Genomic DNA, 22391 nt, shown 5'->3' on the forward strand with positions numbered 1-22391 from the left:
ATGTCATCAGTATGCTAGTTTTTAATTTTATATTTTAAATTAAAATATAGTGCTTTATAGTATGTGTAAATTGACCAACTGTTACCAGCTTTTGATGCCAAGGCAAGTACTGAATGTTCTGAGGACATCTAGTTTTCAGGCTAGGTTTTATTAGTTGCTGAGAGATCTGAAGTAATGATGTGGAGTTAAATGCATGTGAAGGCAGATACAAACTTTGATCATACATAAGCTATCAGCATAAAGAAAGACGATCACTGTAGGACTACTGGTAAAGTCATGAAAAGCTGTGCGCAGTTTTATTTTCTTTGTATTCTATCTTTACATTCAAAAAAAAAAAAAAAATCGCAGTCCCTGGCCTATAACCATTATGAAAGTTTTCTCACAAATTCATTGTACATCTCATTTTTTACATATAGGATTAATAGTTTAGGCATGTAGGTGGCATGATTTCATCAAAAGGCTAATTTTCACTTAGGAAATAAAAATAAAATAAATAAAAAGGTGCTACCGTTAGCATTTAGACTTCAAATTCTTAGATATAATATATATACTGCACACAATGTGATACCAAATCCTCAAGCTCTCCTGATGATAACTCTCCACAAACTATTTTAAAGCATATAGATGTGAAACTTTTAGAGAGTGCGTGTGTGCAAGAGGGGGAGAGGTAGAGAGAAGGGGGGGGGCGAGAGAAGGGGGGGCGACAGAAAGGGGGAAAGGGGTAGAGGGGGAGAAAGGGGGGAGGGGTAGAGGGGGGATGGGGGAGAGGGAGAAAGACTGGGGAGGAGAAAACAAGTTTTTTTTAAACCCTACCAAAATAGAGTCACTGTCTTTTTCCCCAAAAGGTGAATAAACATAAAACTGTCTATAATTAGACAAAGCAACTAGAACAGCAATATTTAACAAAATTAAAATCATTACATCAAAACAGTGAAATTAATTAGTTTGCCCTAGGTGAGGGATAAACAACAAGACCCAAATGTATAAAGTCACTACATACTGGTAACTGGGTCATATTATCTTCAGGTGTGTCAAGAATATGGCGGGAAAAAATACAGCATTCAAAAGCTGAAATGTTACAAGATGATTTTAACAGTCTCCATGATAATGGGGACTCAGAACATTAACTAAGAATGGCATTGCAGATCTCGCATTACAAGTGCCATGATAAACAGCTGAGTAATGAGGTGTTAAATTAACCAAGAGCTATAACAGTTTTTAAAAATAAGCTCTCTGTGATTGTTGGTCATTTCTAGACAGGTAACCTTTAAATATCCTTTAGGAAAGCTTTGGGATTTTCTTTTTCTGAAATGACAAGGCTACTAAAACTCATGCACTCCGCAAAAAACCTCATGCAGTAGTTAAGGTAAACCATCCAAGCAGTTTTATTCATTAATATTCATAAATACACACAGCAGCTTCATTAGAGATTTTTTCAATTTGTTTTCCTCTTCGGTTGAATGTGGAGTATTAGGAGAGCCTTTTGCATGTCAAGGTACAGGAAGCAGAGATTGCCTCTGGCACTGCTACCTACATTTACCTGCTAGAAGTAAAAATTAGTAAGTGGAATCAATTATCTTATTTTTTTCTCTTCCTTGAATGTACACAATGTAACAAGAGTGACAGACCTGAAATTACAATCACCAAACAAACCCAAAGATAGCTGTTGTCCACTTTCATTGGCAGTTACAGCACAGAGGACATTGTCTGCAAAGTGGGACATCATCAAAGAGGATGTGGCGGAGGCTCATTTCCTTTATTACTCTCTTTCAAATTTAGATTTTCTAAAGCAACATCTAAAGGCATAATATCTACACAGCCAATAGCACCAAAATCTGTGAATTCCCCTCGTTCATCCTCATCGGAGGATGAGCTTTCTTCTCGCATCAGGGTAGAGAGGAGAAGCTCCTGCACAAACAGGCTGTGGTCTGCCCGTTCACTTTCCAGTGATTGACGTTCTCCTTCAGACATCTTCGGTTCATTCAACCTGTTGATAGTACATAAAACAAGTTTTATCCACCATCACAGTGTGTAGGACAATGTTCATATGGACAATATACATTCCTTTCACCAAATTTTGTTTGGCTGCTCAAATAACGTTTTAAACAAGAGCACACAAATCACAGATTTAAATCTTGAATTTGTCCAAGTTTCTAATTGCTTTTGAAATGGAAAAAAAAACAACTTACTGTTGCAATTTAATGTTCAGCAAACTGAATGAGACAAGTAACTTTGCTTCTCCCAAGATAATCATATGCTAAAAAGGGATACCTGCATTTCTCATGAAATTTTTTCACGAGAACTACTGCAACTTTAAAAATAAATCCAAAAGCAACAGACAACTATTAAGCTTCAATATATCTTTTGTTTCAAACCTGTCTCAATTTAAACACCAATGGCTAAAACCAGTACAATAGAAGTCTAAAAATCCGAATGCCAGAAATCCGAACAACCTAAGAATCTGGAGTTTGTCAAAACTTGCAAATGTTTTAAATTTAGCAGGCTTTTCTGTGTGTGCGTGTGCTTGCGCAAGCACCATAGATGCACAGTAGCTACCAGCGACCATGCTTAATACAGGCAGTATCTCAAAGAAATTAATTTTTATACTGTTTTTGTCTTTTACAATGTTCATTTTAAAAAATGATTTCAAGCATTACACACTTATTTGTAGTGAAAAGATGTTTTTTATATTTTTTTCAAATGTTAACTATTTTTTCATTAAAACTGCTCGTTTTGATAAATGAAGTTTATTATCTCAATTGCAAATACACCATCAAAATTTACCTGATCATCTCTTCTTTATTCCTCCTTAAATTTGAATCCGGAAAAGTTGGAAATATGGACTGAACCAATCCCTAAGCAGTCCAAATTTTATAAAAGACCTACACCACAATAACAGGCGATTTTGACCCACAAGTCTGTGCCGCCCAATTTAAATCCCATTAACCTATACCCCCAGAACATTTTGAACAGCGGGAGGAAAGCCCCCCCCACCCCGAGAAAATCTACGCAGACACAGGAAAAACTTACAAACTCCTTACAGACAGCACGGGATTCGAACCCCGGTCCAGACCCAATCGCTGGCACTGTAAAGGTACTGCATTAACTACTACACCAACCGTGCTGCCCTATTGTATAACCACAATATTTTGGAACAGTTACATGGCCAATCAATACCTCATTTCTAAATCCAAATGAGCTTTCAGACTACGCAATACAAAATACATTCCTTCCATAACACTCAGAGTCCTGTTGCAACAGGAATGCAGAAAGCTGCAGAACATAGCAAACCAAGCCAAGTCCATCACAGTCAATAGAAGAGTTGCTACCTCAAGAGGGCTGCCAATAGTGTTAAAGATCCCCTTCATCCTGATCATGATCTCTTCTTGTCAATACATTCACACAGAAGATACAGAAGCCTCAAGTCTGGCACCTCTAGATCCAAGAACAATCCAAACACTCCCCCTTACCCCCCCCAACCCCCTCCAAAATCACCTATCAGCTTCTTGAAGCTCCATGATCTATCCAAACTATAATCTATACTGGGACGACCAAAAGATCCATCTGCATTATTTCAGACCAGCTTTACACTATTCTTATGTAGATTACAATAACTCTCATATCATATTATACAATGTAATCACAAGATAGTATTAAGTATGTCATCTCAAAATAGATCTGCCCCCAAAGATTCAAGAGTACAACTTTTTAAACCACAGACAGACCACAAATGGAAAAATCCATCAAAATTATTCTCAATTCATTTTTAAATTGGACTGGACAAACTGATTTGATCACCAAAGTATCAGGAAAGTAGTTAGAGGTGCCGACCCATTTAAATGCTTTTTTATGCTGTTACAATGACTGCAAAAATGCCAATAAAATTATCAATCTAGTTGTGCATAGATATTAGATGAGCAATAAAACATTATCAAAGAATTATAGAAACTTTTAACTGTTATGGTACAGGTGATCCATTTGGCCTATCAATTCCACGGAGTTTGAAACTCAGTGACACTCTACCTTTCCCAACAGTCATTCAAATTATTCTCAAACTCATTCAATTCCCCTTTGAAAGCCTGACTGATTCCATTTTGATCACCCATACAGACAATCTTGCAGTCTCTGACAGCATGATTTAGAATCTGGTCCAAAGACCATCAATACTTTTTTTAAAAACATTTTATTTAAGAAAGAAAAGAAACAACCATGATTACAAGAAATGAAATATAACAATATATCAAAATGTAAACATGGTTTACAGAAAAAAAACCTTAAAAATCGATTAAAAAAACCCTCCCTCTATCCTACATGGAAACCCCTTACCCACCCAAGAAGGAAAAAGAGAAAATGAGGAGGAGAATACCAAACACAATTCATTTAATATATAAGGAGACTTGGCAGCACTTAAAACCCTATCCTTAAGTTTTCAAATTAAAATAATCCAATATGGGCTCCAAATTCTGATAAATACATAATATTTATCCCTTAAATTATGTTATCTTCTCCAATGGAATACACGATCTCAATTCCAAATGCCATCTTTGAAAATTAAGATCCATTTGATATTTCCACGAAATAGCTATACATAACTAATCTCAAAAAAGCCATTTGAAATTTATCTAATTTATAAAACAAACCTAATTCACTAATACTTCCAATTAAAAAAATTTTGAGATCTAAAGAAAATTTCATTTTCAAAATATTCTGCAAACAATCTCTTACCCTATACCAAAAACACCTAACCTTATCACATGACAATACTGAGTGTAAAAACGTACCTTTCTGATTATTACAAGGAAAACACAAGTCAGAAACATCAGATTATTTATTTTCAGATAATTGATGTATAAAATTATAGGTTACAAGTCTATACCTAACATTTACAATTTTTGTCATGTAATCTCTACAAATATTTCTCCAATGATCACTATCAAAATCAACTCCCAAGTCCATCTCCCATTTAAGCTGTGATTTATGCAACTCAATTTTAGACATTTTCTGCTGCAATAATTTATACATTTCAGGAATAAAACCTTTTGTCCCTCCATCATGAATCAACGTTTCAAATTTTGACTCTAGATAAAACCAAATGTCTCCCAAAATAATCATACAACATTGATTTAATTTGATAGTAACAAAAGTGTACGAGTAGGTATTTGATATTTTTCCTTCAATCTTTCAAATGATAAAAAACGACTCAATTCAAAACAATCATTTAACGTCTTAATTCCTTTCTGATCCCAAATTTTGAGAAGGTTATTATGAACTGTAAAAGGAAAACATTTATTCTGAGACAAAGGAACATATCGCAACAATTTACCTTGATTACCCCTTCCCAAAAACCTATCAAATGAAATAAAATACGTTATTTATAAAACTTATTAATTTACCATTCCATTTATAAATAATCTCTTCTATCTTCTCCAATTCTATTTAGTTATATATCTGCCCAAGTCAAAAGACTATTCAAATCAAACATTCTATTTACAATTTTTAATTGAACAGCTTTGTAATAATTTAAAAAAATTGGAAGTTGCAAATCATCTAACTCACATTTCCGCGTTAGTTTATGCATAGAAACTCTCGCTAATTTTCCCTTCCATAAAAATTTCCTTACCATTGTATTCAAATCCTTAAAAAACGTTTTAGAAACATTACAAGCTTTATTTTGAAAAAAATACTGAAGCCTAGGAAATATATTCATTTTTATACAATTTACTCTACCCACAAAAGTTAAAAGTAATTCTTTCCATTTATTTAAATCATTTTTCATGACAGAAATTAACGATAAATAGTTAAAATCAAATAGTTGATCTATATATTTACTTACTTTAATACCTAAATACTTAATTTGATTTGATCATTTAAAGCCTATCATTCCTTTACAACCAGAATAATCAGCTTCAGACAATGCATAACTTTTATTCCAATTCACTTTATAACCAGATAATTCCCCATACTGTATTAACTTTTCCTATAACACCTTCAACGACCCTAATGGTTCAGTTAAATAAATTAATACATCATCTGCAAATAAATGAATCTTATATTCATCCAATCCTAATTTAATATCCTTTATATTTCTTTATTAATTGAGCTAAAGGTTCGATCACCAATACAAATAATGCTGGTGATAAAGGGCAACCCTGTCTAGTAGATCTCTCTAAATTAAAAGACTGAGATAAAACCCATAACTCTTGCTCTGGGTTGTTTATATATTGCCTTAATACAACTTATAAACATTGATCCAAACCAAAATTTCTCCAACACTTTAAAAGCCCCATTCCACCTTATCAAATGCCTTCTCAGCATCCAATAATAAGACCATTGGTTAGTTGGATTCCTCCTGAAAAATATTTATTAAACTAATTAATTTAAATACATTATCCACAGAGTATCTACCCTTAATAAAATCCGTCTGACCAATATGAATCAATTTTGGTAAATACTGCCAAAAACTTAGTCAAGATTTAATATCATAATTTGATCATTAGAAAAAGACAAATTAAACAAAACATCCTGAAAAAACATCTCATCGTCCACATTTGGAGCATAAATATTCACCAAAGTCCAAGATTCCGAAAAGATTTTACAATTAATTATCAATACGCTTCCAACTGACTCATACACCGACTCTAAAATAAAAGATAAATTTTTAGGAGTTAAAATTGCCACCCCTCTAGCTTTAGAATTATACATAACCTGTCCTATCCAGTCTCTTTTCAACTTCTGATGTTCAATTTCCGTTAAATGAGCTTCTTGTAAAAATGCAATATCAACTTTAAATTTCTTGATATAAGTTAATATCCTCTTGCATTTAATCGAATTATTGAGCCCATTCACATTAAAGGTAGCAAATTTTAAACTAGCGATCTACTAAATAATCACCATAATCCATGCAGCCAGGTCTCCATCTCAAAATAAAACAACACTTCTCCTCAAAGAATAAGAAAAACGAATACAATAATAAAAGACCATCAATTATTTCTGCCTTTTCCATCTAACGTGTCCATATAACCTGCATTGAAGTTCTTCTCAATTTTGTTTTTATTTCAAAAACAGCTCCAGCTTCCCCATTATAAATTTTTGGATGAAATCCCTCATCCTTGGGTTCATTCCAGTAAATCTCAAAATGAATTGTTTATTCTCACATGCACAGATTCTTTGCTCACAGTAGGAATTTCACATTCTTCTGACTATGAGGTAATCAAAGCTGGATGAAATACTCCAATTAAGGCCTAACCAGTGTTCTATGAAAAGTTCCAAAGATCATCCCACTTTTTTTCTTTGCTTTATTTATGATTTCCAGGTTCAACTTTCCCTCCTACTCTCTCATTGTCTACCATCACCCAGCCTGAAAAACAGACACTGATTACTTTCTATCTAATTTCCTAACCAGCAGCTACTCTCCCTTCCACACCCAACTGGTTAGTAAAATTGAGGTGTGTAAAAAATGCTCTTCAAATTTATTGTTAAACCTACTTCATTCTATCATAATCCTTTTGCAAGTTCTTCCATTAGAGATGTAAACATTTAAATCCATGCTTGGCATTGAATCCAGCCACAAGTTATGGTGATTTATCTAATGCTTACCCACACTATGGTAAGACTACAGATTTCATTAACTGTCTAAAACACTTCATACTTACTAGATAAAACTCGACACTCCTAAGTGATTCAGCAAAGCATTTTTTTTAAAATCTAGACATTTCACATTCTAGTTTGGAAATGCTTGCAGGTGGAAAAGTATCTACTACAAACATCCCAGTAATAAACAGGATCCCTCTAAGGAAGACAGTTGAGATTATAGCCTGCACCATTCCAAAATATGCCACTGCCACCAACATATTCAAAACCCAAGAGCACAGTTCATTAGGAATTTGAAAGGGTCAGTCCATTCCAAGGTAAAAAGGGAAAAATATTCATTAGTGAGCACAGAATGGACAGGAATGCTGTGATGACATTAATTACGATACTCATCACTTTGTTTCTATTTAAGAGAAAGGGGCATCATTGGCAATTCCAGAATTCTTTACCCTTCTGAACTTTGCACTGACGAGGGAGAGAACTAAGAATCATCCACAATGATGTATCTGGAATCCTATATAGTCACACCAGGTAGATATCCTTCAGGGATTGAAATAGTTCAGTTCTCACCATTACTTAAATTCACTATTATTCCAGATTTTATTTGGTGACTTGAATATAAATTCCCCAACTGCTACAGTGGTATAGGAAGTCTAATCCCTCATCAATTGTCCAGATTTCTGGGTGTTAGTCTAATAATGTAACCTACACCAGAAATAATTAATATCTGTTGAAATGAACTGTATATTGGAACTGGGTAATATGAAATTTTCTGAACAACAGCACCATTCCAGACTGCCACATCTTCAGAAAGCAGGTTTTGAAACTCTTCAGCTCAGCATTACTGAAAATGGAGATGACAGACAAAAGCAGAAGGAATTGTCAGATTATTTACTCTACAAAAGAACCATACTTAAGAGGAGTGGAAATGTTCAAGAGGAAGATGGTTATCCAGCAGGGCACAGGGAACAAATGAAAATAGTCAATGACTAAAATTTAGTTGACATCTAAAGATGAGGTTTGCAGGGAGGAGAGAAACAGAAGTTGTAGATGCTAGAAACTTGAGTGAACAAAAAGAAACTGGAGGATCGGTGGGTTAGGCAGTGTCCATGGATAGAAATGGTCAAAGGTTTCAGGTCAGGACACTTCATTGAGACTCTTAAGGAGCAGGAATAAAAAAAACAAGCGAAAATATTCAGGGAGGCTCTTGGAATCAAGGATAACTTGCTTCGACACCTATTTGAATGAAAGATGGCTATGAATCCTAACGGGTGGCGTTTGCACATCAGCTACCACGTGGCCTTGACAGAACAAGATCTTGTTTCAAAGGCAAGAGATCCAATTAGAGGCCAAACTCTTCTACATAGATTAAGCACACACTTGTATGAAGACCCAAATATTCCAAGCACACATTGGTGCATTTTAACACACACATACCCACATCCTTTTCCTTAGCCCTCTCCTGGACACAACCTCCATTATTAACTCTTCCTCCTGATCTCCTATCTCAGTCTCTTCTCTTGATTGCCTCCCTCAGTAATGCCTTTCCTTCACTAAACTTCAAACTCAGTTTCAGCCACACTTACCCAAAAATCTACTTCGAGTTGCTCGTCTCCTGGAGAATGACCACCAACACTGCTTCTTGTCATTATCAGGGCTCCTCTCTGACTGCCAATAGGCCCATCCACCCGCCATTCCAAGCAGATATATTTCCCAAAACGTAATGCTTTTTCCAGCACCCCACACTTTTCAAGAAAACCTTGTAACTATCTGCAGCTACCCACCCCATGCTCATCTACTGCTATCTCCCAAAGTACTCTGCAGATGAGTTAGTGAATCTTGGTGCACAAGTGCCCAGTAAAAGAAGAGACATCCTACTCACCTGCCATCATAGCACAATATATGCAATGAATCTAAAGCCATTTGGGTCCATATACAACTACTAGGAATCAAGTGTCTATGAAAAAAAATCTAACATACATCAACTTGGGGGAAATTCCTCATCCATCACCATTTAAAATGAAAAATAAGTACTTGGGATAGCACTGAGAATTGCATCCACTTATTTGGAGCATGCATGTGCAGAAGCCCAAAGTAAAATGTCAAAAAGATCACACCACCTTTCACACTAACCCCACCTTTCTCCCTCTTCTATCAAGCACCTCCAACACGAGCCGTGCCTGTGTCTTCAGATCCTATACTGGTTTCATCAATTGAAGTTATGTGGAGAAAATCATCCTCAATCCAAACAGATCCCCTCAGGAAAAATTGAGACAGGTCCAATACTGCAGGTGACGGGTTAACCTGAAAGGAACAGTGTCTGCGGAAAAGATAAACAATACCAAGGGAAGAACTTTAAATGTGAGACACCAGGAGGAATGGGGTCTGTTGAAAATTCAATCAAAAAGATAAATAAACAGAACTAATGATCAGACCACAACGAATGTTTAACAACCTTTTAGTGGCAAAGCTATCACCTAATTTCAGACATTTTGGGAGAGGGTAAAGGAATAGCATCTAACATTTCCTTCTACAGTTTCTGTGCAAAATGGCTTTAAGGAGCATTGAAAAAGAAAAGCAGAGAAGAACTGTTAACTGTTCCAAGAGAAAACAAAACCCCCAATTTGGATTTCATACATAAAACAGGGCTGGGATCATTGCTGCACCTCCTGCTGTTGCAATAAGGTATGGAGTATGGCTAATTGCAATGAAAATCAGATTACCAGATTCAGTTCAGGGTTTGTATCTCCTACAGCCTAGATGCTGGTTGATTTGAACAGCATTTTATCTCTGTTTAAACAGCACATTTAATAAACAAAAAAGCATCATGCACATCTGTCAAACTACTGCTGACAATTAACATGAGTGTTTCTATTCACAACTTAATGTAGAAAATAGATTGGGGGAAAAAAAACATCAAATTATGTAAATACAACTGCAAAATGAGGGAGAAGAAAATGTAAAATTGATGTTTAAGGTTTATTTTATTGCACAAGGCAAAAATGTTTTGTGAGAATCTTTTAAAATGGTTACTCCAATAGACTCTCTTACCTTGTGAGCAAGAACTGGGAATTTTGGGATGCTTGGTGACTATTTTCTGTGGTGATTGTGTTGTTAGTCACTGTAGTTTGTGTGACTGTGGTGCTGAGGCTGCCTGTGTTGGTGCGTCTTGTTGCATTACGTGCAGACTCCAGCTGTTGTCGTGCTGCCTGTGCCTGCTGCCTCTCCAACTGCAACTGCATTTGCAGCTGCTGTAATTGAGAAGCAGATGGACCAGAGGAGTTGAGTTGTCCTCCAGCAGAACGTCTCACACCCGACAATTGCGATAACAGTTCTGCAACAAATACAAATAAATTATTTAAGAGCAGGTTGATAAATTGTCAAAGAAAAATAGGAAATGCTAGAACATACATTGAAGATCTGTCAGCACCTGTAGAGAAAGAAAGATAGTAGTTTGGTTGTTCTTGGCTTTATAAACTGAGGCATGGAACACAACAGCAAAGAATTCACGATGAATTTGTGTAATAACCATGTGCAGCCATTATCAGAATAAAGCAACTAGTTTTCAGCACCACATTTGAGGAAAGTTCCAAATACTTTGAAGAGGTTATAGAAAATCTTAATCAAAATTATTCCTAAAATGATTTTTTCTCTGTCAGTTCTCTCTTTTTCTCTGTACCTTCTTTCTGCTAATTCCTTTTCTATGATTGTTATCTCTTTTCCTACTTTCCGATTATATTCCTTTTAATTTTAGTCGTATAGCTAATTATTTGTCCTCTAATAAAGGCATTCATTGCATCCCATAGAATGAATTTATATTTTACTGATTCCATATTCATCTCGAAGTATATTTTAATTTGTTGTTCAATATATTCTTTGAAATTTTGTCTTTTTAACAGTGTAGGATTTAGTCTCCATCTATACGTCTTTGGTGGGGTATCCTCTAATTCAATTGTTAATAACAGGGGAGAGTGATCTGATAATAATCTTGCTTTATTTTTTTGTTTTTTTTTAAACTCTTCCTTGGATCTGTGCTGTAACAAAAACATGTCAATTCTTGAATAGGTCTTGTGTCTATTTGAGTAGTGTGAATATTCTCTCTCTTTTTGGTGTTGTTTCCTCCATATATGGATTAGCTTCATATCCTCAACTGCTTTTAGTGTAAATTTAGTTACTTTATTTTTATTGTTAATTGTCTTCCCAGTTTTGTCCATCATTGGGTCAAGTTGAAGTTGAAATCCCCTCCAAGCAAGATGTGTATCTGCTATCATTAGGAAGATGTTTTGCATGAATAACAGATCTTCTTTGTTAGGTGCATAGATGTTTAGTAAATTCCAAAATTCAGAATAAATCTGGCACTTTGTCATTACGTATCTACCTGCTGGATCTGTTATTATTTCTTTTATGCTGATTGGTAGATTTTTGTTGATTAATATAGCTACTCCCCTGGATTTTGAATTGTATGATGATGCCACAACATGGCCGACCTAGTCTCTCTTCAATTTACTGTGTTCTATCTCGGTTAAATGTGTTTCTTGCACAAAAGCAATGTCTATTTTTTTCTTTTTTAAGTAATGTCAGTAACCTCTTCCTTTTAATTTGGTTGTGTATTCCATTAATATTTAGTCATGAAATTTAATGTACCTCTTTTTTCAATTGTCTCTCACCTCCTCAACTCTTCCATCTCTTTTTTCCCCAATATTTTTTAAAATTATTTTTGCACATTACAGTACATTACAATACAGTTAAAAAACAAATTATCCTGGAAACTCCTATTAAAATTAACACATAAAATATTCCTATCCAAAATAATGAAAGTCCCCCCTGTATTGGTTCGTCTTTGGCTCCTTCCCAGACAACCACAATACCCTTATCTATTTAGGTTGCGGTAATAACCATAAGCGTCAACAGATTTTGTGGTAGTAGTTCTTTTCCTCTCCCTAGCCCCCTCAGAGAAACACTATATATTTTTCAAAAATGTAACAAAATTTTTTTCTTATCTTTTTCCCCTATCTTTTTCAAACTTCAACTTAATATTTACAATATTATCTTTACAATTCATCTCTATACAATGTTTTGAAAGTCTTTTTTTAATACTTCTCATTTTATTGTCCGTTCAGCAGTTGTTCAGCAAAGTATTGGGCATCCTTCGGGTCTGAGAACAGTCTATTTCTTTCCCCGGAAATAAAAACTTTTAATATTGCTGGATGTCATAGATTAAAATTATACCGATTCTTCCATAGTATCTGCTTTGTCAAGTTAAATTCTTTCCATTTCTTTAAGAGCTCAAAGCTGATGTCTGGATAGAAAAATAAAATGAGGGGCTTATATCTATGAATGAGATGAATTGGCTTCATAATCGGACACAGAGGGTGGTAGTGGAGGGATATTACTTACACTCTAAGCCTCTTGACCAGTGGTGTGCCACAGGAATCAGTGCTTGATCCACCTTTGTGTCAGCTATACTAATGAGGTAAAGGAGGTAGAAAAGGTGGTTGAAGAGATGCTCGCTTTCATCAGTCAAGTACTGAGTACAGGAGCATGGATGTAATTTTACAACTGTAAAAGACATTAATGAGACTGACCTTGCAGTATTATAAACAGTTTTGGCCACCAAGAAATATTAAACTGGAAAGTGTGCAGAAAAGATTCCTAAGAATGTTGCCTGGACTGGTAGGCTTGAATATAAGGAGAGGATGGGGCTTTTCTCCCTGAAGCATTCCTCACCACTACCACTCCCCCCCCCCCACCCCCCTCCCCAACCACCAGAGTAGAAATCTAAAATTAGAAGAAAATTAATGTAAGGAGAAAAACCTTTAAAAAGGACCCAAGATGCGTCTTCTTTGCACAGAATCTGGTGTAATATGAAGCTAGCTGGTGGAGGAAATGGTAGAAGCAGGTACAATTGTAAAGTTCAAAAGGAATTTAGACAGGTACATTGATGGAAAAGGTCACACATCAGCAAATGTGATTAGCTTAGAGATCAAGTTGCAAGAGTCCTGAAAGCAACACTGTAAAACCCCTTCAGTTCTGGATACAATTCCAGGAGTTGGCATGGATTGACATGAGGCCTACTAAATTCTGAGTGCAAGAAAAACATCACATCTAGAGACTGATACTTCAGAATAGTAAGAAAACCTGAGAACTTCAAAGGAACAACTTCAACATTATGCTTGGCAATTTGAATCAAATGATTAAAAAAAGTGACTGCAAACTTTTTTTGTGTAAGAAAATGGGTACTTCAGATTGAGAGCTTTTTACTATGAGGAGAGGATATATTCCTTGACCAGCATCTCCTGTAATTCCAATTTTAACACTCAAGTTCATAAGTTGCATGTTCCAGGCTTATTTAAAGGACTTCAGCATAAAATCTAGTTGATGGAACAATATAGTACTGAAGAAAATCCACAACATCAAAAGTACTATATTTAAAATAGTCCTACCTAAGCATGCAAGTGAAAGGAAAGAAACCATGACACCACTAAGAGAAGCAGGAATTCCTCAATATCCTAATATATATCCTTTGCTACTACCCTAAATAATATTTATTTGTCTGTAAAGCATTTTAGAATGAAAGGCACAATACAAATCCAATTCTCTTATTTGTGGACAGTCTCTTAAAAAGCCAATAATTCATATCCCTATACATCCTGGGGGATAGTAAAAATTATTTCCAGAGTTCACTGAATAAGCAATTCATGGCTCCATATGACACATGGCAACAGGAACAGAAAAGTGATCATTTGTTTATAGCATTAGTGAAATACCATTGCGAACTTCAATACAGAATTTATACCATTTATTGAGGCATTGCACAACTGAAGAACAACAAATATTTTTCTAAATGTTCAACTTTTAAAACACAGAACTTCAAATTTATTAAATTGGCTGCCGGAGGCTGGCAAGCCTGCTAAGATACAAATGTAGTGTGGCAAAAGAGACAAAGGTGAAGAATTACATAAATGCAAAGGACTTGGCAATTCATTAACCGAGTAATTACACTCAACCTAGCCAGTTTTACAAAAAGAGGGGAAATTAAACAATCAAAAAGGAATGCAATGTATTTTCCAATCATTGAGAATGTTCATTAATTCAGCACATGATTTTCAAGGTGATCTATGTGAATTTTTACAATTTTATTGTCCTAATTTATTATTATCAATGGTCTTTATTTTATATTTTGTATTTAGTAAAATAATTTCCAGATGTCTTTAACTTGCCCAGTAACCATGAAAAAATTTCATCTCTAATCACCAGATTGGCAATCCTGCCTCTCAATTGTGTGCAATTTCGCTATGTAGAGGTCATTTATAAAAAAAAATTGCAAATAAAGTAATTCCTAATACTTTTGGTTGTAATTAATACAAATTGAATTGTTTTATTAAAATATATATTAATTTATCAGCATATTGCATTCAAGAATCTCAAAATCATGCTTTATTAGGAATTTACCATCTCTGAATTTGCATCTCAACACTTATTTTAGACCAATTCCAACCTTGTGATCAAACATGCAAACAAAGGGGACAACGTGGTAGTCTGGGACAAGGTTCTTCCTTGCAGAGGCCAGATGGCAGGCTTCTGACTATTACAAGCTCCCGTATGAGTATCACTTTAAGGGCTAGTACCGCTGCAACTATTCGCAGCTGTAGAGAGACTGAGGTGGCAACATCTAGTACAGACTATACCCAAAGCTAATACTCTGGAGGAAGAGAAAGAACATTTGTTGCCTAATCCAGGGACACAGGTGGAGAGAATCACGTGAGTGGAACACTATATGAAATGGCATTCATTATTGACCATCAGCCATCTATGAAACACTGAGGTGGAGTGGCACTGTGTGAAATGGACAATTTGGCTGATTCTCCCTGTCAGGGGAATTATTAAACCACACCGTGACCAAAGGAAAGGTCACTTTGATTGACCTGTACCTGGGTCGTGGAAGCATCATGGAATTCATGTTTTGTTTCCCCTACGCAAGGAAAAGGGGAGTTTTGCAACCATTTGTCCAAAAGGATATTTTTCAGCAAGAAACTCAACAAGGATTTGTGAGTTTTTAGCAGTCCGGTTGCTTAGTCTCTCCCATTCCTTCATAATTACTTCTGGGTATCAGTTTAAAAGTCTGCAATTCAACACAGACTGCATTTTGGAATGACTTTCTAGAATGGTTTGGGTATCCCACATATACCACAAGTACATTCGGGCATAGCTGGGGTTGATTTAAATAATGTGTTATATTATTAGTAGTTTATTAATAAATATATTGCTTTAGAAAAACATTAACTATCTTGGTGAATTTCTATTGCTGCTGGTCTGTGATATAACTCATATCTTCACGTAGACAATGACTCATTAATGTACACGTAACCACCATCTCCCTATAACAGATCTCATCGCATTCCATCCATAGCCTCAGTCCCCCATCCCCATACTGCCAGCTTCCATCTTTTATTCAGTTGCCTGTCTGCTTTTTGCTCATACCTTTACAAAATGTAGAGAATCTGCGTGACTTGCTTAGTATCTCCAGCATTTTTGTGTAAACTCTAATTACACCTTCTGCAGACTTTTTGTTTAACTTGCCTTGGTAGACCCTTTCTTTCCGCTTGCACTTGCCCCATTCAACTCATTGTTTCCTAGACCTCATTCTGTTACCCCTTGTCTAGTCCCTTCCCACTTAAATTCAAGAAACATTTCAAGCTCTCCACCCTGATAACTTCTAGTTCCCTGTTTCTAACCAGCTCACTTGTACTATGGACATATAGTCTCTTATACACTTCGAGCCCTCATCCAGTAAGTATTCAGACCTTCTGTTTCTTTCTTGGACAAGTTCCAACCAGTTCCTCTCCACTAACCCTCATCCTTACCCTCAACGACTGCTTGATTCCTTTCTGCCAATCAATAGGGTAGACCATGGACATTCAGGCACTTCCAAGTTGAACCATTTTTTGTTGGCCAGTAAGTATTCAGACCTTCTGTTTCTTTCTTGGACAAGTTCCAACCAGTTCCTCTCCACTAACCCTCATCCTTACCCTCAACGACTGCTTGATTCCTTTCTGCCAATCAATAGGGTAGACCATGGACATTCAGGCACTTCCAAGTTGAACCATTTTTTGTTGGCTACATGGAACAGTCCTTGTTTCAAATCCATTCCAGCATTCCATCCACCCCCCACCCCCCACTCATTCCCTGCTACATCAACAATTGTGTTTGTCCTGTACTTGTGCAGGACTTGACAATTTGTAGATACCAAGTTATCCCCTCCCTCAAATACACTAAAATATACCTCAAACACTTCCCTTTCTGGCTCTATCTCAAGAGTCAGCATTGACATCTTCTAAACCCATGAGCTTAGAAAGCTACTTTGATTATAACTCTTCCCACCTTGCCTCCAATTTTGACTCCATTGTATTTGTTTATTCAATAAAGATTCTCCCAAGGCTCCTGAACTGTCATATTCCTGTCAGAAGCATGGTTTTCTCTCTGCTAAAGCTCACTTGAACTTCCTAAATTTCCCACACGTCTATCATCAACCCTTCACTCCACAATCTCCCAGTGTAGAACAGCAAGAGAGCTCCTTTGTCTTCATTTTCATCCCACCAGCCTAACAGATAATCCTCAGCCATTTCCAATGTGATTCAACCACACATCACATCTTCTCTGCCCCTTTCTACAGGGACTGCTCTCTTCTCCACTCCCTCACCCACTCATGACTCCTCCTCCCTAATACTTTATCCTGCAACTAGAGATATTACACTTTTCCCTTCACTTTCTCGTCTACCATCTTCCAGGTAAAAGGCTCTACTTTTTCCAAACTGGTCTACTGTAAAAAAGGTTGTGCTGTCAGAGCTACTGCAATGGCAGTGCTGCCGCAATCCCATGGAGAGAGGGGAGCGAAGACACATTGCTACCCCACGCCGTCCATCCACCCTGTCTGATTGCTGTCGGCTCTGTACAGGCTTTAAAGACGACAACAGTGGTTTATTTTAAAATCCTGCAAACATAGGGTCTGGTCCCGAAATGACGACGTTATGATCAGCAGCTGCCACAAGGAGCTGCAGATTCTGGGGAAACAGAGGATTGGTGCAGGGCACCAGAAATGGCACACCACCCCCATTTGAGGAGAAGCAGAGGAGTTGATGTACAGGACGATGGCCAACGCAGCAGTCCAGTGAGATGCTGAGGCTAAAGAAAGCACAGGCAGCGAGCTATTGGTGACTCGAGGAGTTACAGGGCCACACAAGCTGCAGGCGACTGCAGTCAAGGGATGCACGCCAGGCTACGAACTGCTGGAAACTGGCTCAAGACTGGCTGTGAGGGTATCAGGTATCACAAATGACATGCGAGAGGATGTCAAGGGTGCTGAAGGTTTTCTATTGTGCCAGAGGTGCGCACCTGGAGCTCAGGGTTTGGATTAATGGTGTGACAGCATTGAAGGCGAAGCCATGGACATTCAGTTACTCTAGGGCACACATGTCAAACTCTGGCCCGCGGGCCAAATTTGGCCCACGATATAATTATATTTGGCCTGCAAGATCATTTCAAAAATGTATTAGAGGTGGCCCGCCCTGCAGCGAGAGCCGATGCTGTTTTTTGGTAATGTCACCCCACCATCCTCCCCCTTCATTGCACATCCTTCCCCACCCCCTAACTATCCCCTCCCCCCTAAAACCACCCCCCTTAAAAGATGGCCAGAACATTCTCAAAAAGGAATCCAGAATGGTAAAGTTCCACAAACCTTCTGCTGGGAATCCTAACAACACCCGGGCAATAGATCCACGGGACGCGGAGGGAGCAAGAGTGTTGCAGGTTGACCGTGCAAACTTTGAGAACGGGGAAAACAAAATTGTAACATGAGAAGTCTGTCGATGTCATCAGCCGGCAAGCCAGATGGAAGGCTCCCCGCACAACCAGTCACTTCTCCCACCTGTCGAGTGGTGCGGCGGATTGGCTAGCGCCTGTGATTTCCTGTCGGCGCGACGGACATGGCAGGCTGCGCACAGCCCCCGCTGTTCCGCAAAGGCTGATCGGCAGTGCGCTGGGCCTGAGTGGGTGGGTAAGCAGGGGTGGGCAGAGGGTGTAGGTGAGGAGTAATGGGCAGGGGAAGTTATGGTGGTGCGAGGGGCAGTTAGAGGGAGGGATGAGTAGAAGGAGGGGTGGATAGGGAAGAGGTAAAAGGGGAGTGGCAGGGCGAGTAGGGGAGGGGTGATTAGAGGGTGAGAGACGGGTAGAGGGAGGAACAGGTTGAGGGGAGAGGCAGTAGAGGGGCATGTATAGGATGGGGTGGGTAGAGGCAGAGCGAGTGGAGTGAGGGGTGAGTAGAGGTTGGGTAAAGGACTGGTCAGGTAGAGGGATAGTGAGTCGAGGGTGAATAGAGGCCTAGAGCCTGAGGAGTGAGCAGGAAATGCTGAGTCCTGATGCAGGCCAAAATGGACACAGCCTGTGAATGCTGACGACATCTCCACAGGGACCAAATATGTTTCCCTCAGATCAAGCAAAGGGTGAACTTGAGCTACCTACTCCTGACCTGTAACATTATCCTCCTAAAGTTATATCCTAAAGTTTAACATTATATATGTTGCAAGAAGAGAAAACATGCAGATGTTGTTGAAAATTTTCAATAAATATTTAGTTCGGCCCTCGACTTAGTCCAAGTTTTTAATTTTGGCCCTCCGTGAATTTGAGTTTGACACCCCTGCTCTAGGGGACTCTCTTTGGCTGTTAGGGGTGCTGGGCAATTGTTGCTGAGAGTGAATCTTTTTCTGCCTTACGGTATACTGAAGGAAATTTCATTTAATGTCACATTTTCTGTTTTATTATATGTCCAAAAAAAATCTTGAATCTTCTAGATTGGTATAATTAAGTGCAGCCAAATGGTATGAACATTCAATTTTCAAATTTCAGGTAAGTGAAACCTTTGATGTGGTCATCCCAGGTGTACACATCACATTGTTCACCTCCCTCATCCTGATTCAAACTGCCATCGTCCCCTCCCTGTCGACTCCATCCATCACCCACAAACTGCTATTTCCTTCACACCTCTGCCTAACATTGGTCATCTCCACAGATGTTACAGTTCTTGCAGAACTGCTTTTTTTTTAGATTCCAACATCTGCAGTCTCTTTTATCTTATCAGGATGGTGTTGTGCAATTACATTCCTATTATCACATCCCATCATGAAAAATTTAAACTTACCAGCTATTGGATCCATTGCTTCCCTATTGCTCGGAGAATATGAACTTTGTGAGGACGAAAGTCCGCCAGTGGAACTGCTAGTAAAGTGCATGTTTGATCTACGAGCACGTGGTCCTCCAAGGCCTCGGCCAGGATGAAACATCCTACGTACGTGTCGAACGCCACTGGATTCATCATAAATAATCATTAAGGAAATGCATAAATCCAACAAATAAACATTTTTGAAATCATTTGCATATACCCTCATGTTATGGCAGTCTTTGTAATGGAAATTCACTGATGGAATTCTCAAATCATCACTAAAAAATTCAAGATGCAGAATAAAAATTCACTCAGGAATTTGTATGTAAAAATGACAAAAATAAGAACATTTAAAAAAAAAAAGAACTAAACCAATTTACTGAGGACAATGATTACAGGCCACTTAATAGATTTCCAAATCACTATATTGAGGGACCAACTAGAGAATGCAATATCAGGGAATAAGACCAGACAAGTGACAGAAGTATGTATAGAAGAACACTTTGGGTCCAGCGATCATAATGCCATTAGATTTAATATGGTTTAGAATAGGTCTGGTCTTCAGGTTGAGATTCTAAATTGGAGAAAAGCCCATTTTGACACAATGAGAAAGGATCTTGAAAGCTTGGATTTGGGAAACATTTTCTGGCAAGGATGTGCTCGGTAGGTGGAAGGCTTCTAAAGGTGAAATTTTGAGAGTACAGTATTTGTAAGTGTTCCTGTAAGGCAAAGTTAACAGACATAAGGAACCTTGGTTTTTGAGGGATACTGAGGATCTGGCTAAGAAGAGTGGTATAGAGTAGATACATGCAACAAGCAGCAATGAGGCATTTGAGCAGTTTAAAAATGCAAGAAAAAAAAACAAGGAGGAAATCAGGAGGGCTAAAAGACACAAGGCCACTTTGGCAGGCAAGGAGAAGGAAAATCCTAAAGGCATCTACAGGTAGATTAAGAGCAACCTACCAATGTATTCATAGATAACTTCAAAATCTCACTCTAGCAGGACATGGTCCCAACTGTTTCAAACAGGCCCCCAAGAAGAGTATAGTAACTGGCCTTAACTATTGGCCAGTAGCACTTATATCAAGAGTGATGAAGTGTTTTGAAAGGCTGGGGTTGAAGTATATCAGCTCCTGCCTGAGTGGTTACATGGATACATTCCAGTTCACCTATCGTAGCAACAGGTCTCAGCGAATGCCATCTCACTGGCTCTACACAAAGCCCTGGATGCATTAATCAGGATGATCATTATTGACTTCAGTTTGGTATTTAACACCAGTGTCCCCTCAAAACTGATCAGCAAACTCCAAGACCTGGGACTCAACACTTCACTGTGTAAATGGATCTCCTCACTTCCAACCCATAATCAGTGAGGATTGATGAGAACATCTCCTCTACAATCTCCATCAGTACAGGAGCACAACAGGGTTGGGTTTCTAGCCCCCTGCTCTACTCACTTTACATCTACGTTTGTGTGGCTGGGCACGACAATATCACCATCTACAAATTTACCGATGATACCTCGATAGTGGGTTGTATAAAGAAAGGTGTTGAGTCATCATACAGGATGGAGATTGAACTCCTGGCTGAATGGGGCACCAACAACACAACCTTGCACTCAATATCACCAAAACAGGAAGGAAAAACCAGAGGTATACAACCCAGCGATTATTGGGGGATCAGAGTTGGAGAGGGTAAGCAAATTTAAATACATGGGTGTCACTGTCTTAGAGGATTTTTCTTGAACCCAACACACTAATGGCATTGTGATGAAATTACATCAGCACCTCGGCTTCAAGGGGGGGTTTGTAGTGGTTTATTATTACACCAGAAACCCAGGGAAATTTCTACAGATGTGTGGTGCAAAATGTGCTGACTGGCTGCATCATGGTCTGGTATGGGGACAACAATATCCCTGAGCGTAAAGTCCTCAAAAAGGTAGTGGACATAGTCCAGGTCATCACAGGCAAAACCCTCCCCACTATTGAGAACATCTACAGGGAACGCTGTCATCAGAGAGCAGCAGCAATCATCAAAGATCTCCACCACCCAACACATGCTGTATTTTTGCTGCTGTCAACAGGAAAGAAGTACAGGTGGCACAAGACTTGCACCACCAGGTTCAGGAACAGTCGCTACCCCTCCATCATCAAACTCCTCAACAACAAACTCAATTAGGGACTAATTTAAGGAATTACTTTTAAACTTCATTGATTTTTTAAAAATACTCTCTGTATTGCAGTTTGTTTACATTCATTATCTGTTTACAGTTTATTTGTTTACATGCAAATGCTGCATAGATTCTTTTTGTACTAGTAATAAGTGGTAACTCTGTCTCGCCCGCAGGTAAAAGAATCTCAGGGTGGTTTGTGATGTCATGCATGTACTCTGAACATAGAAGAATGAGGGGAGATTTGATCAAGGTATACAAAATTATGACGGTCGTGAGATAAATGCAAGCAGGCGTTTTCCACTGGACTCAGCAACTGGTGAGTGTCAGGAGCTGGACTTTGCTTTCAGGGCATTTATCAGGGAAGTACTGCGAAATGGAGCAATTAATTCACAGGGTGAGAAAACCAAGCACAGA

General features: G+C 38.0%; 1 protein-coding gene across 1 annotated transcript in view; it reads right to left on the bottom strand.

Moving 5' to 3' along the window:
- Positions 1 to 269: 269 nt before the first annotated feature.
- The window catches only part of kcmf1 (potassium channel modulatory factor 1), a 132192-nt gene continuing 110070 nt past the window's right edge, over positions 270 to 22391 (bottom strand). The window contains exons 5-7 of the mRNA XM_069925718.1: positions 19784 to 19958; positions 10642 to 10924; positions 270 to 1987 (exon numbers count right to left, since the gene is read on the bottom strand). Of these exons, the coding sequence (XP_069781819.1) occupies positions 1726 to 1987; positions 10642 to 10924; positions 19784 to 19958 (720 nt within the window). The 3' untranslated portion in view covers positions 270 to 1725. The remainder of the gene's footprint in view (positions 1988 to 10641; positions 10925 to 19783; positions 19959 to 22391) is intronic.

This window comes from Narcine bancroftii, chromosome 1 (assembly GCF_036971445.1).
Source record: "Narcine bancroftii isolate sNarBan1 chromosome 1, sNarBan1.hap1, whole genome shotgun sequence".
Classification (NCBI taxonomy): domain Eukaryota; kingdom Metazoa; phylum Chordata; class Chondrichthyes; order Torpediniformes; family Narcinidae; genus Narcine; species Narcine bancroftii.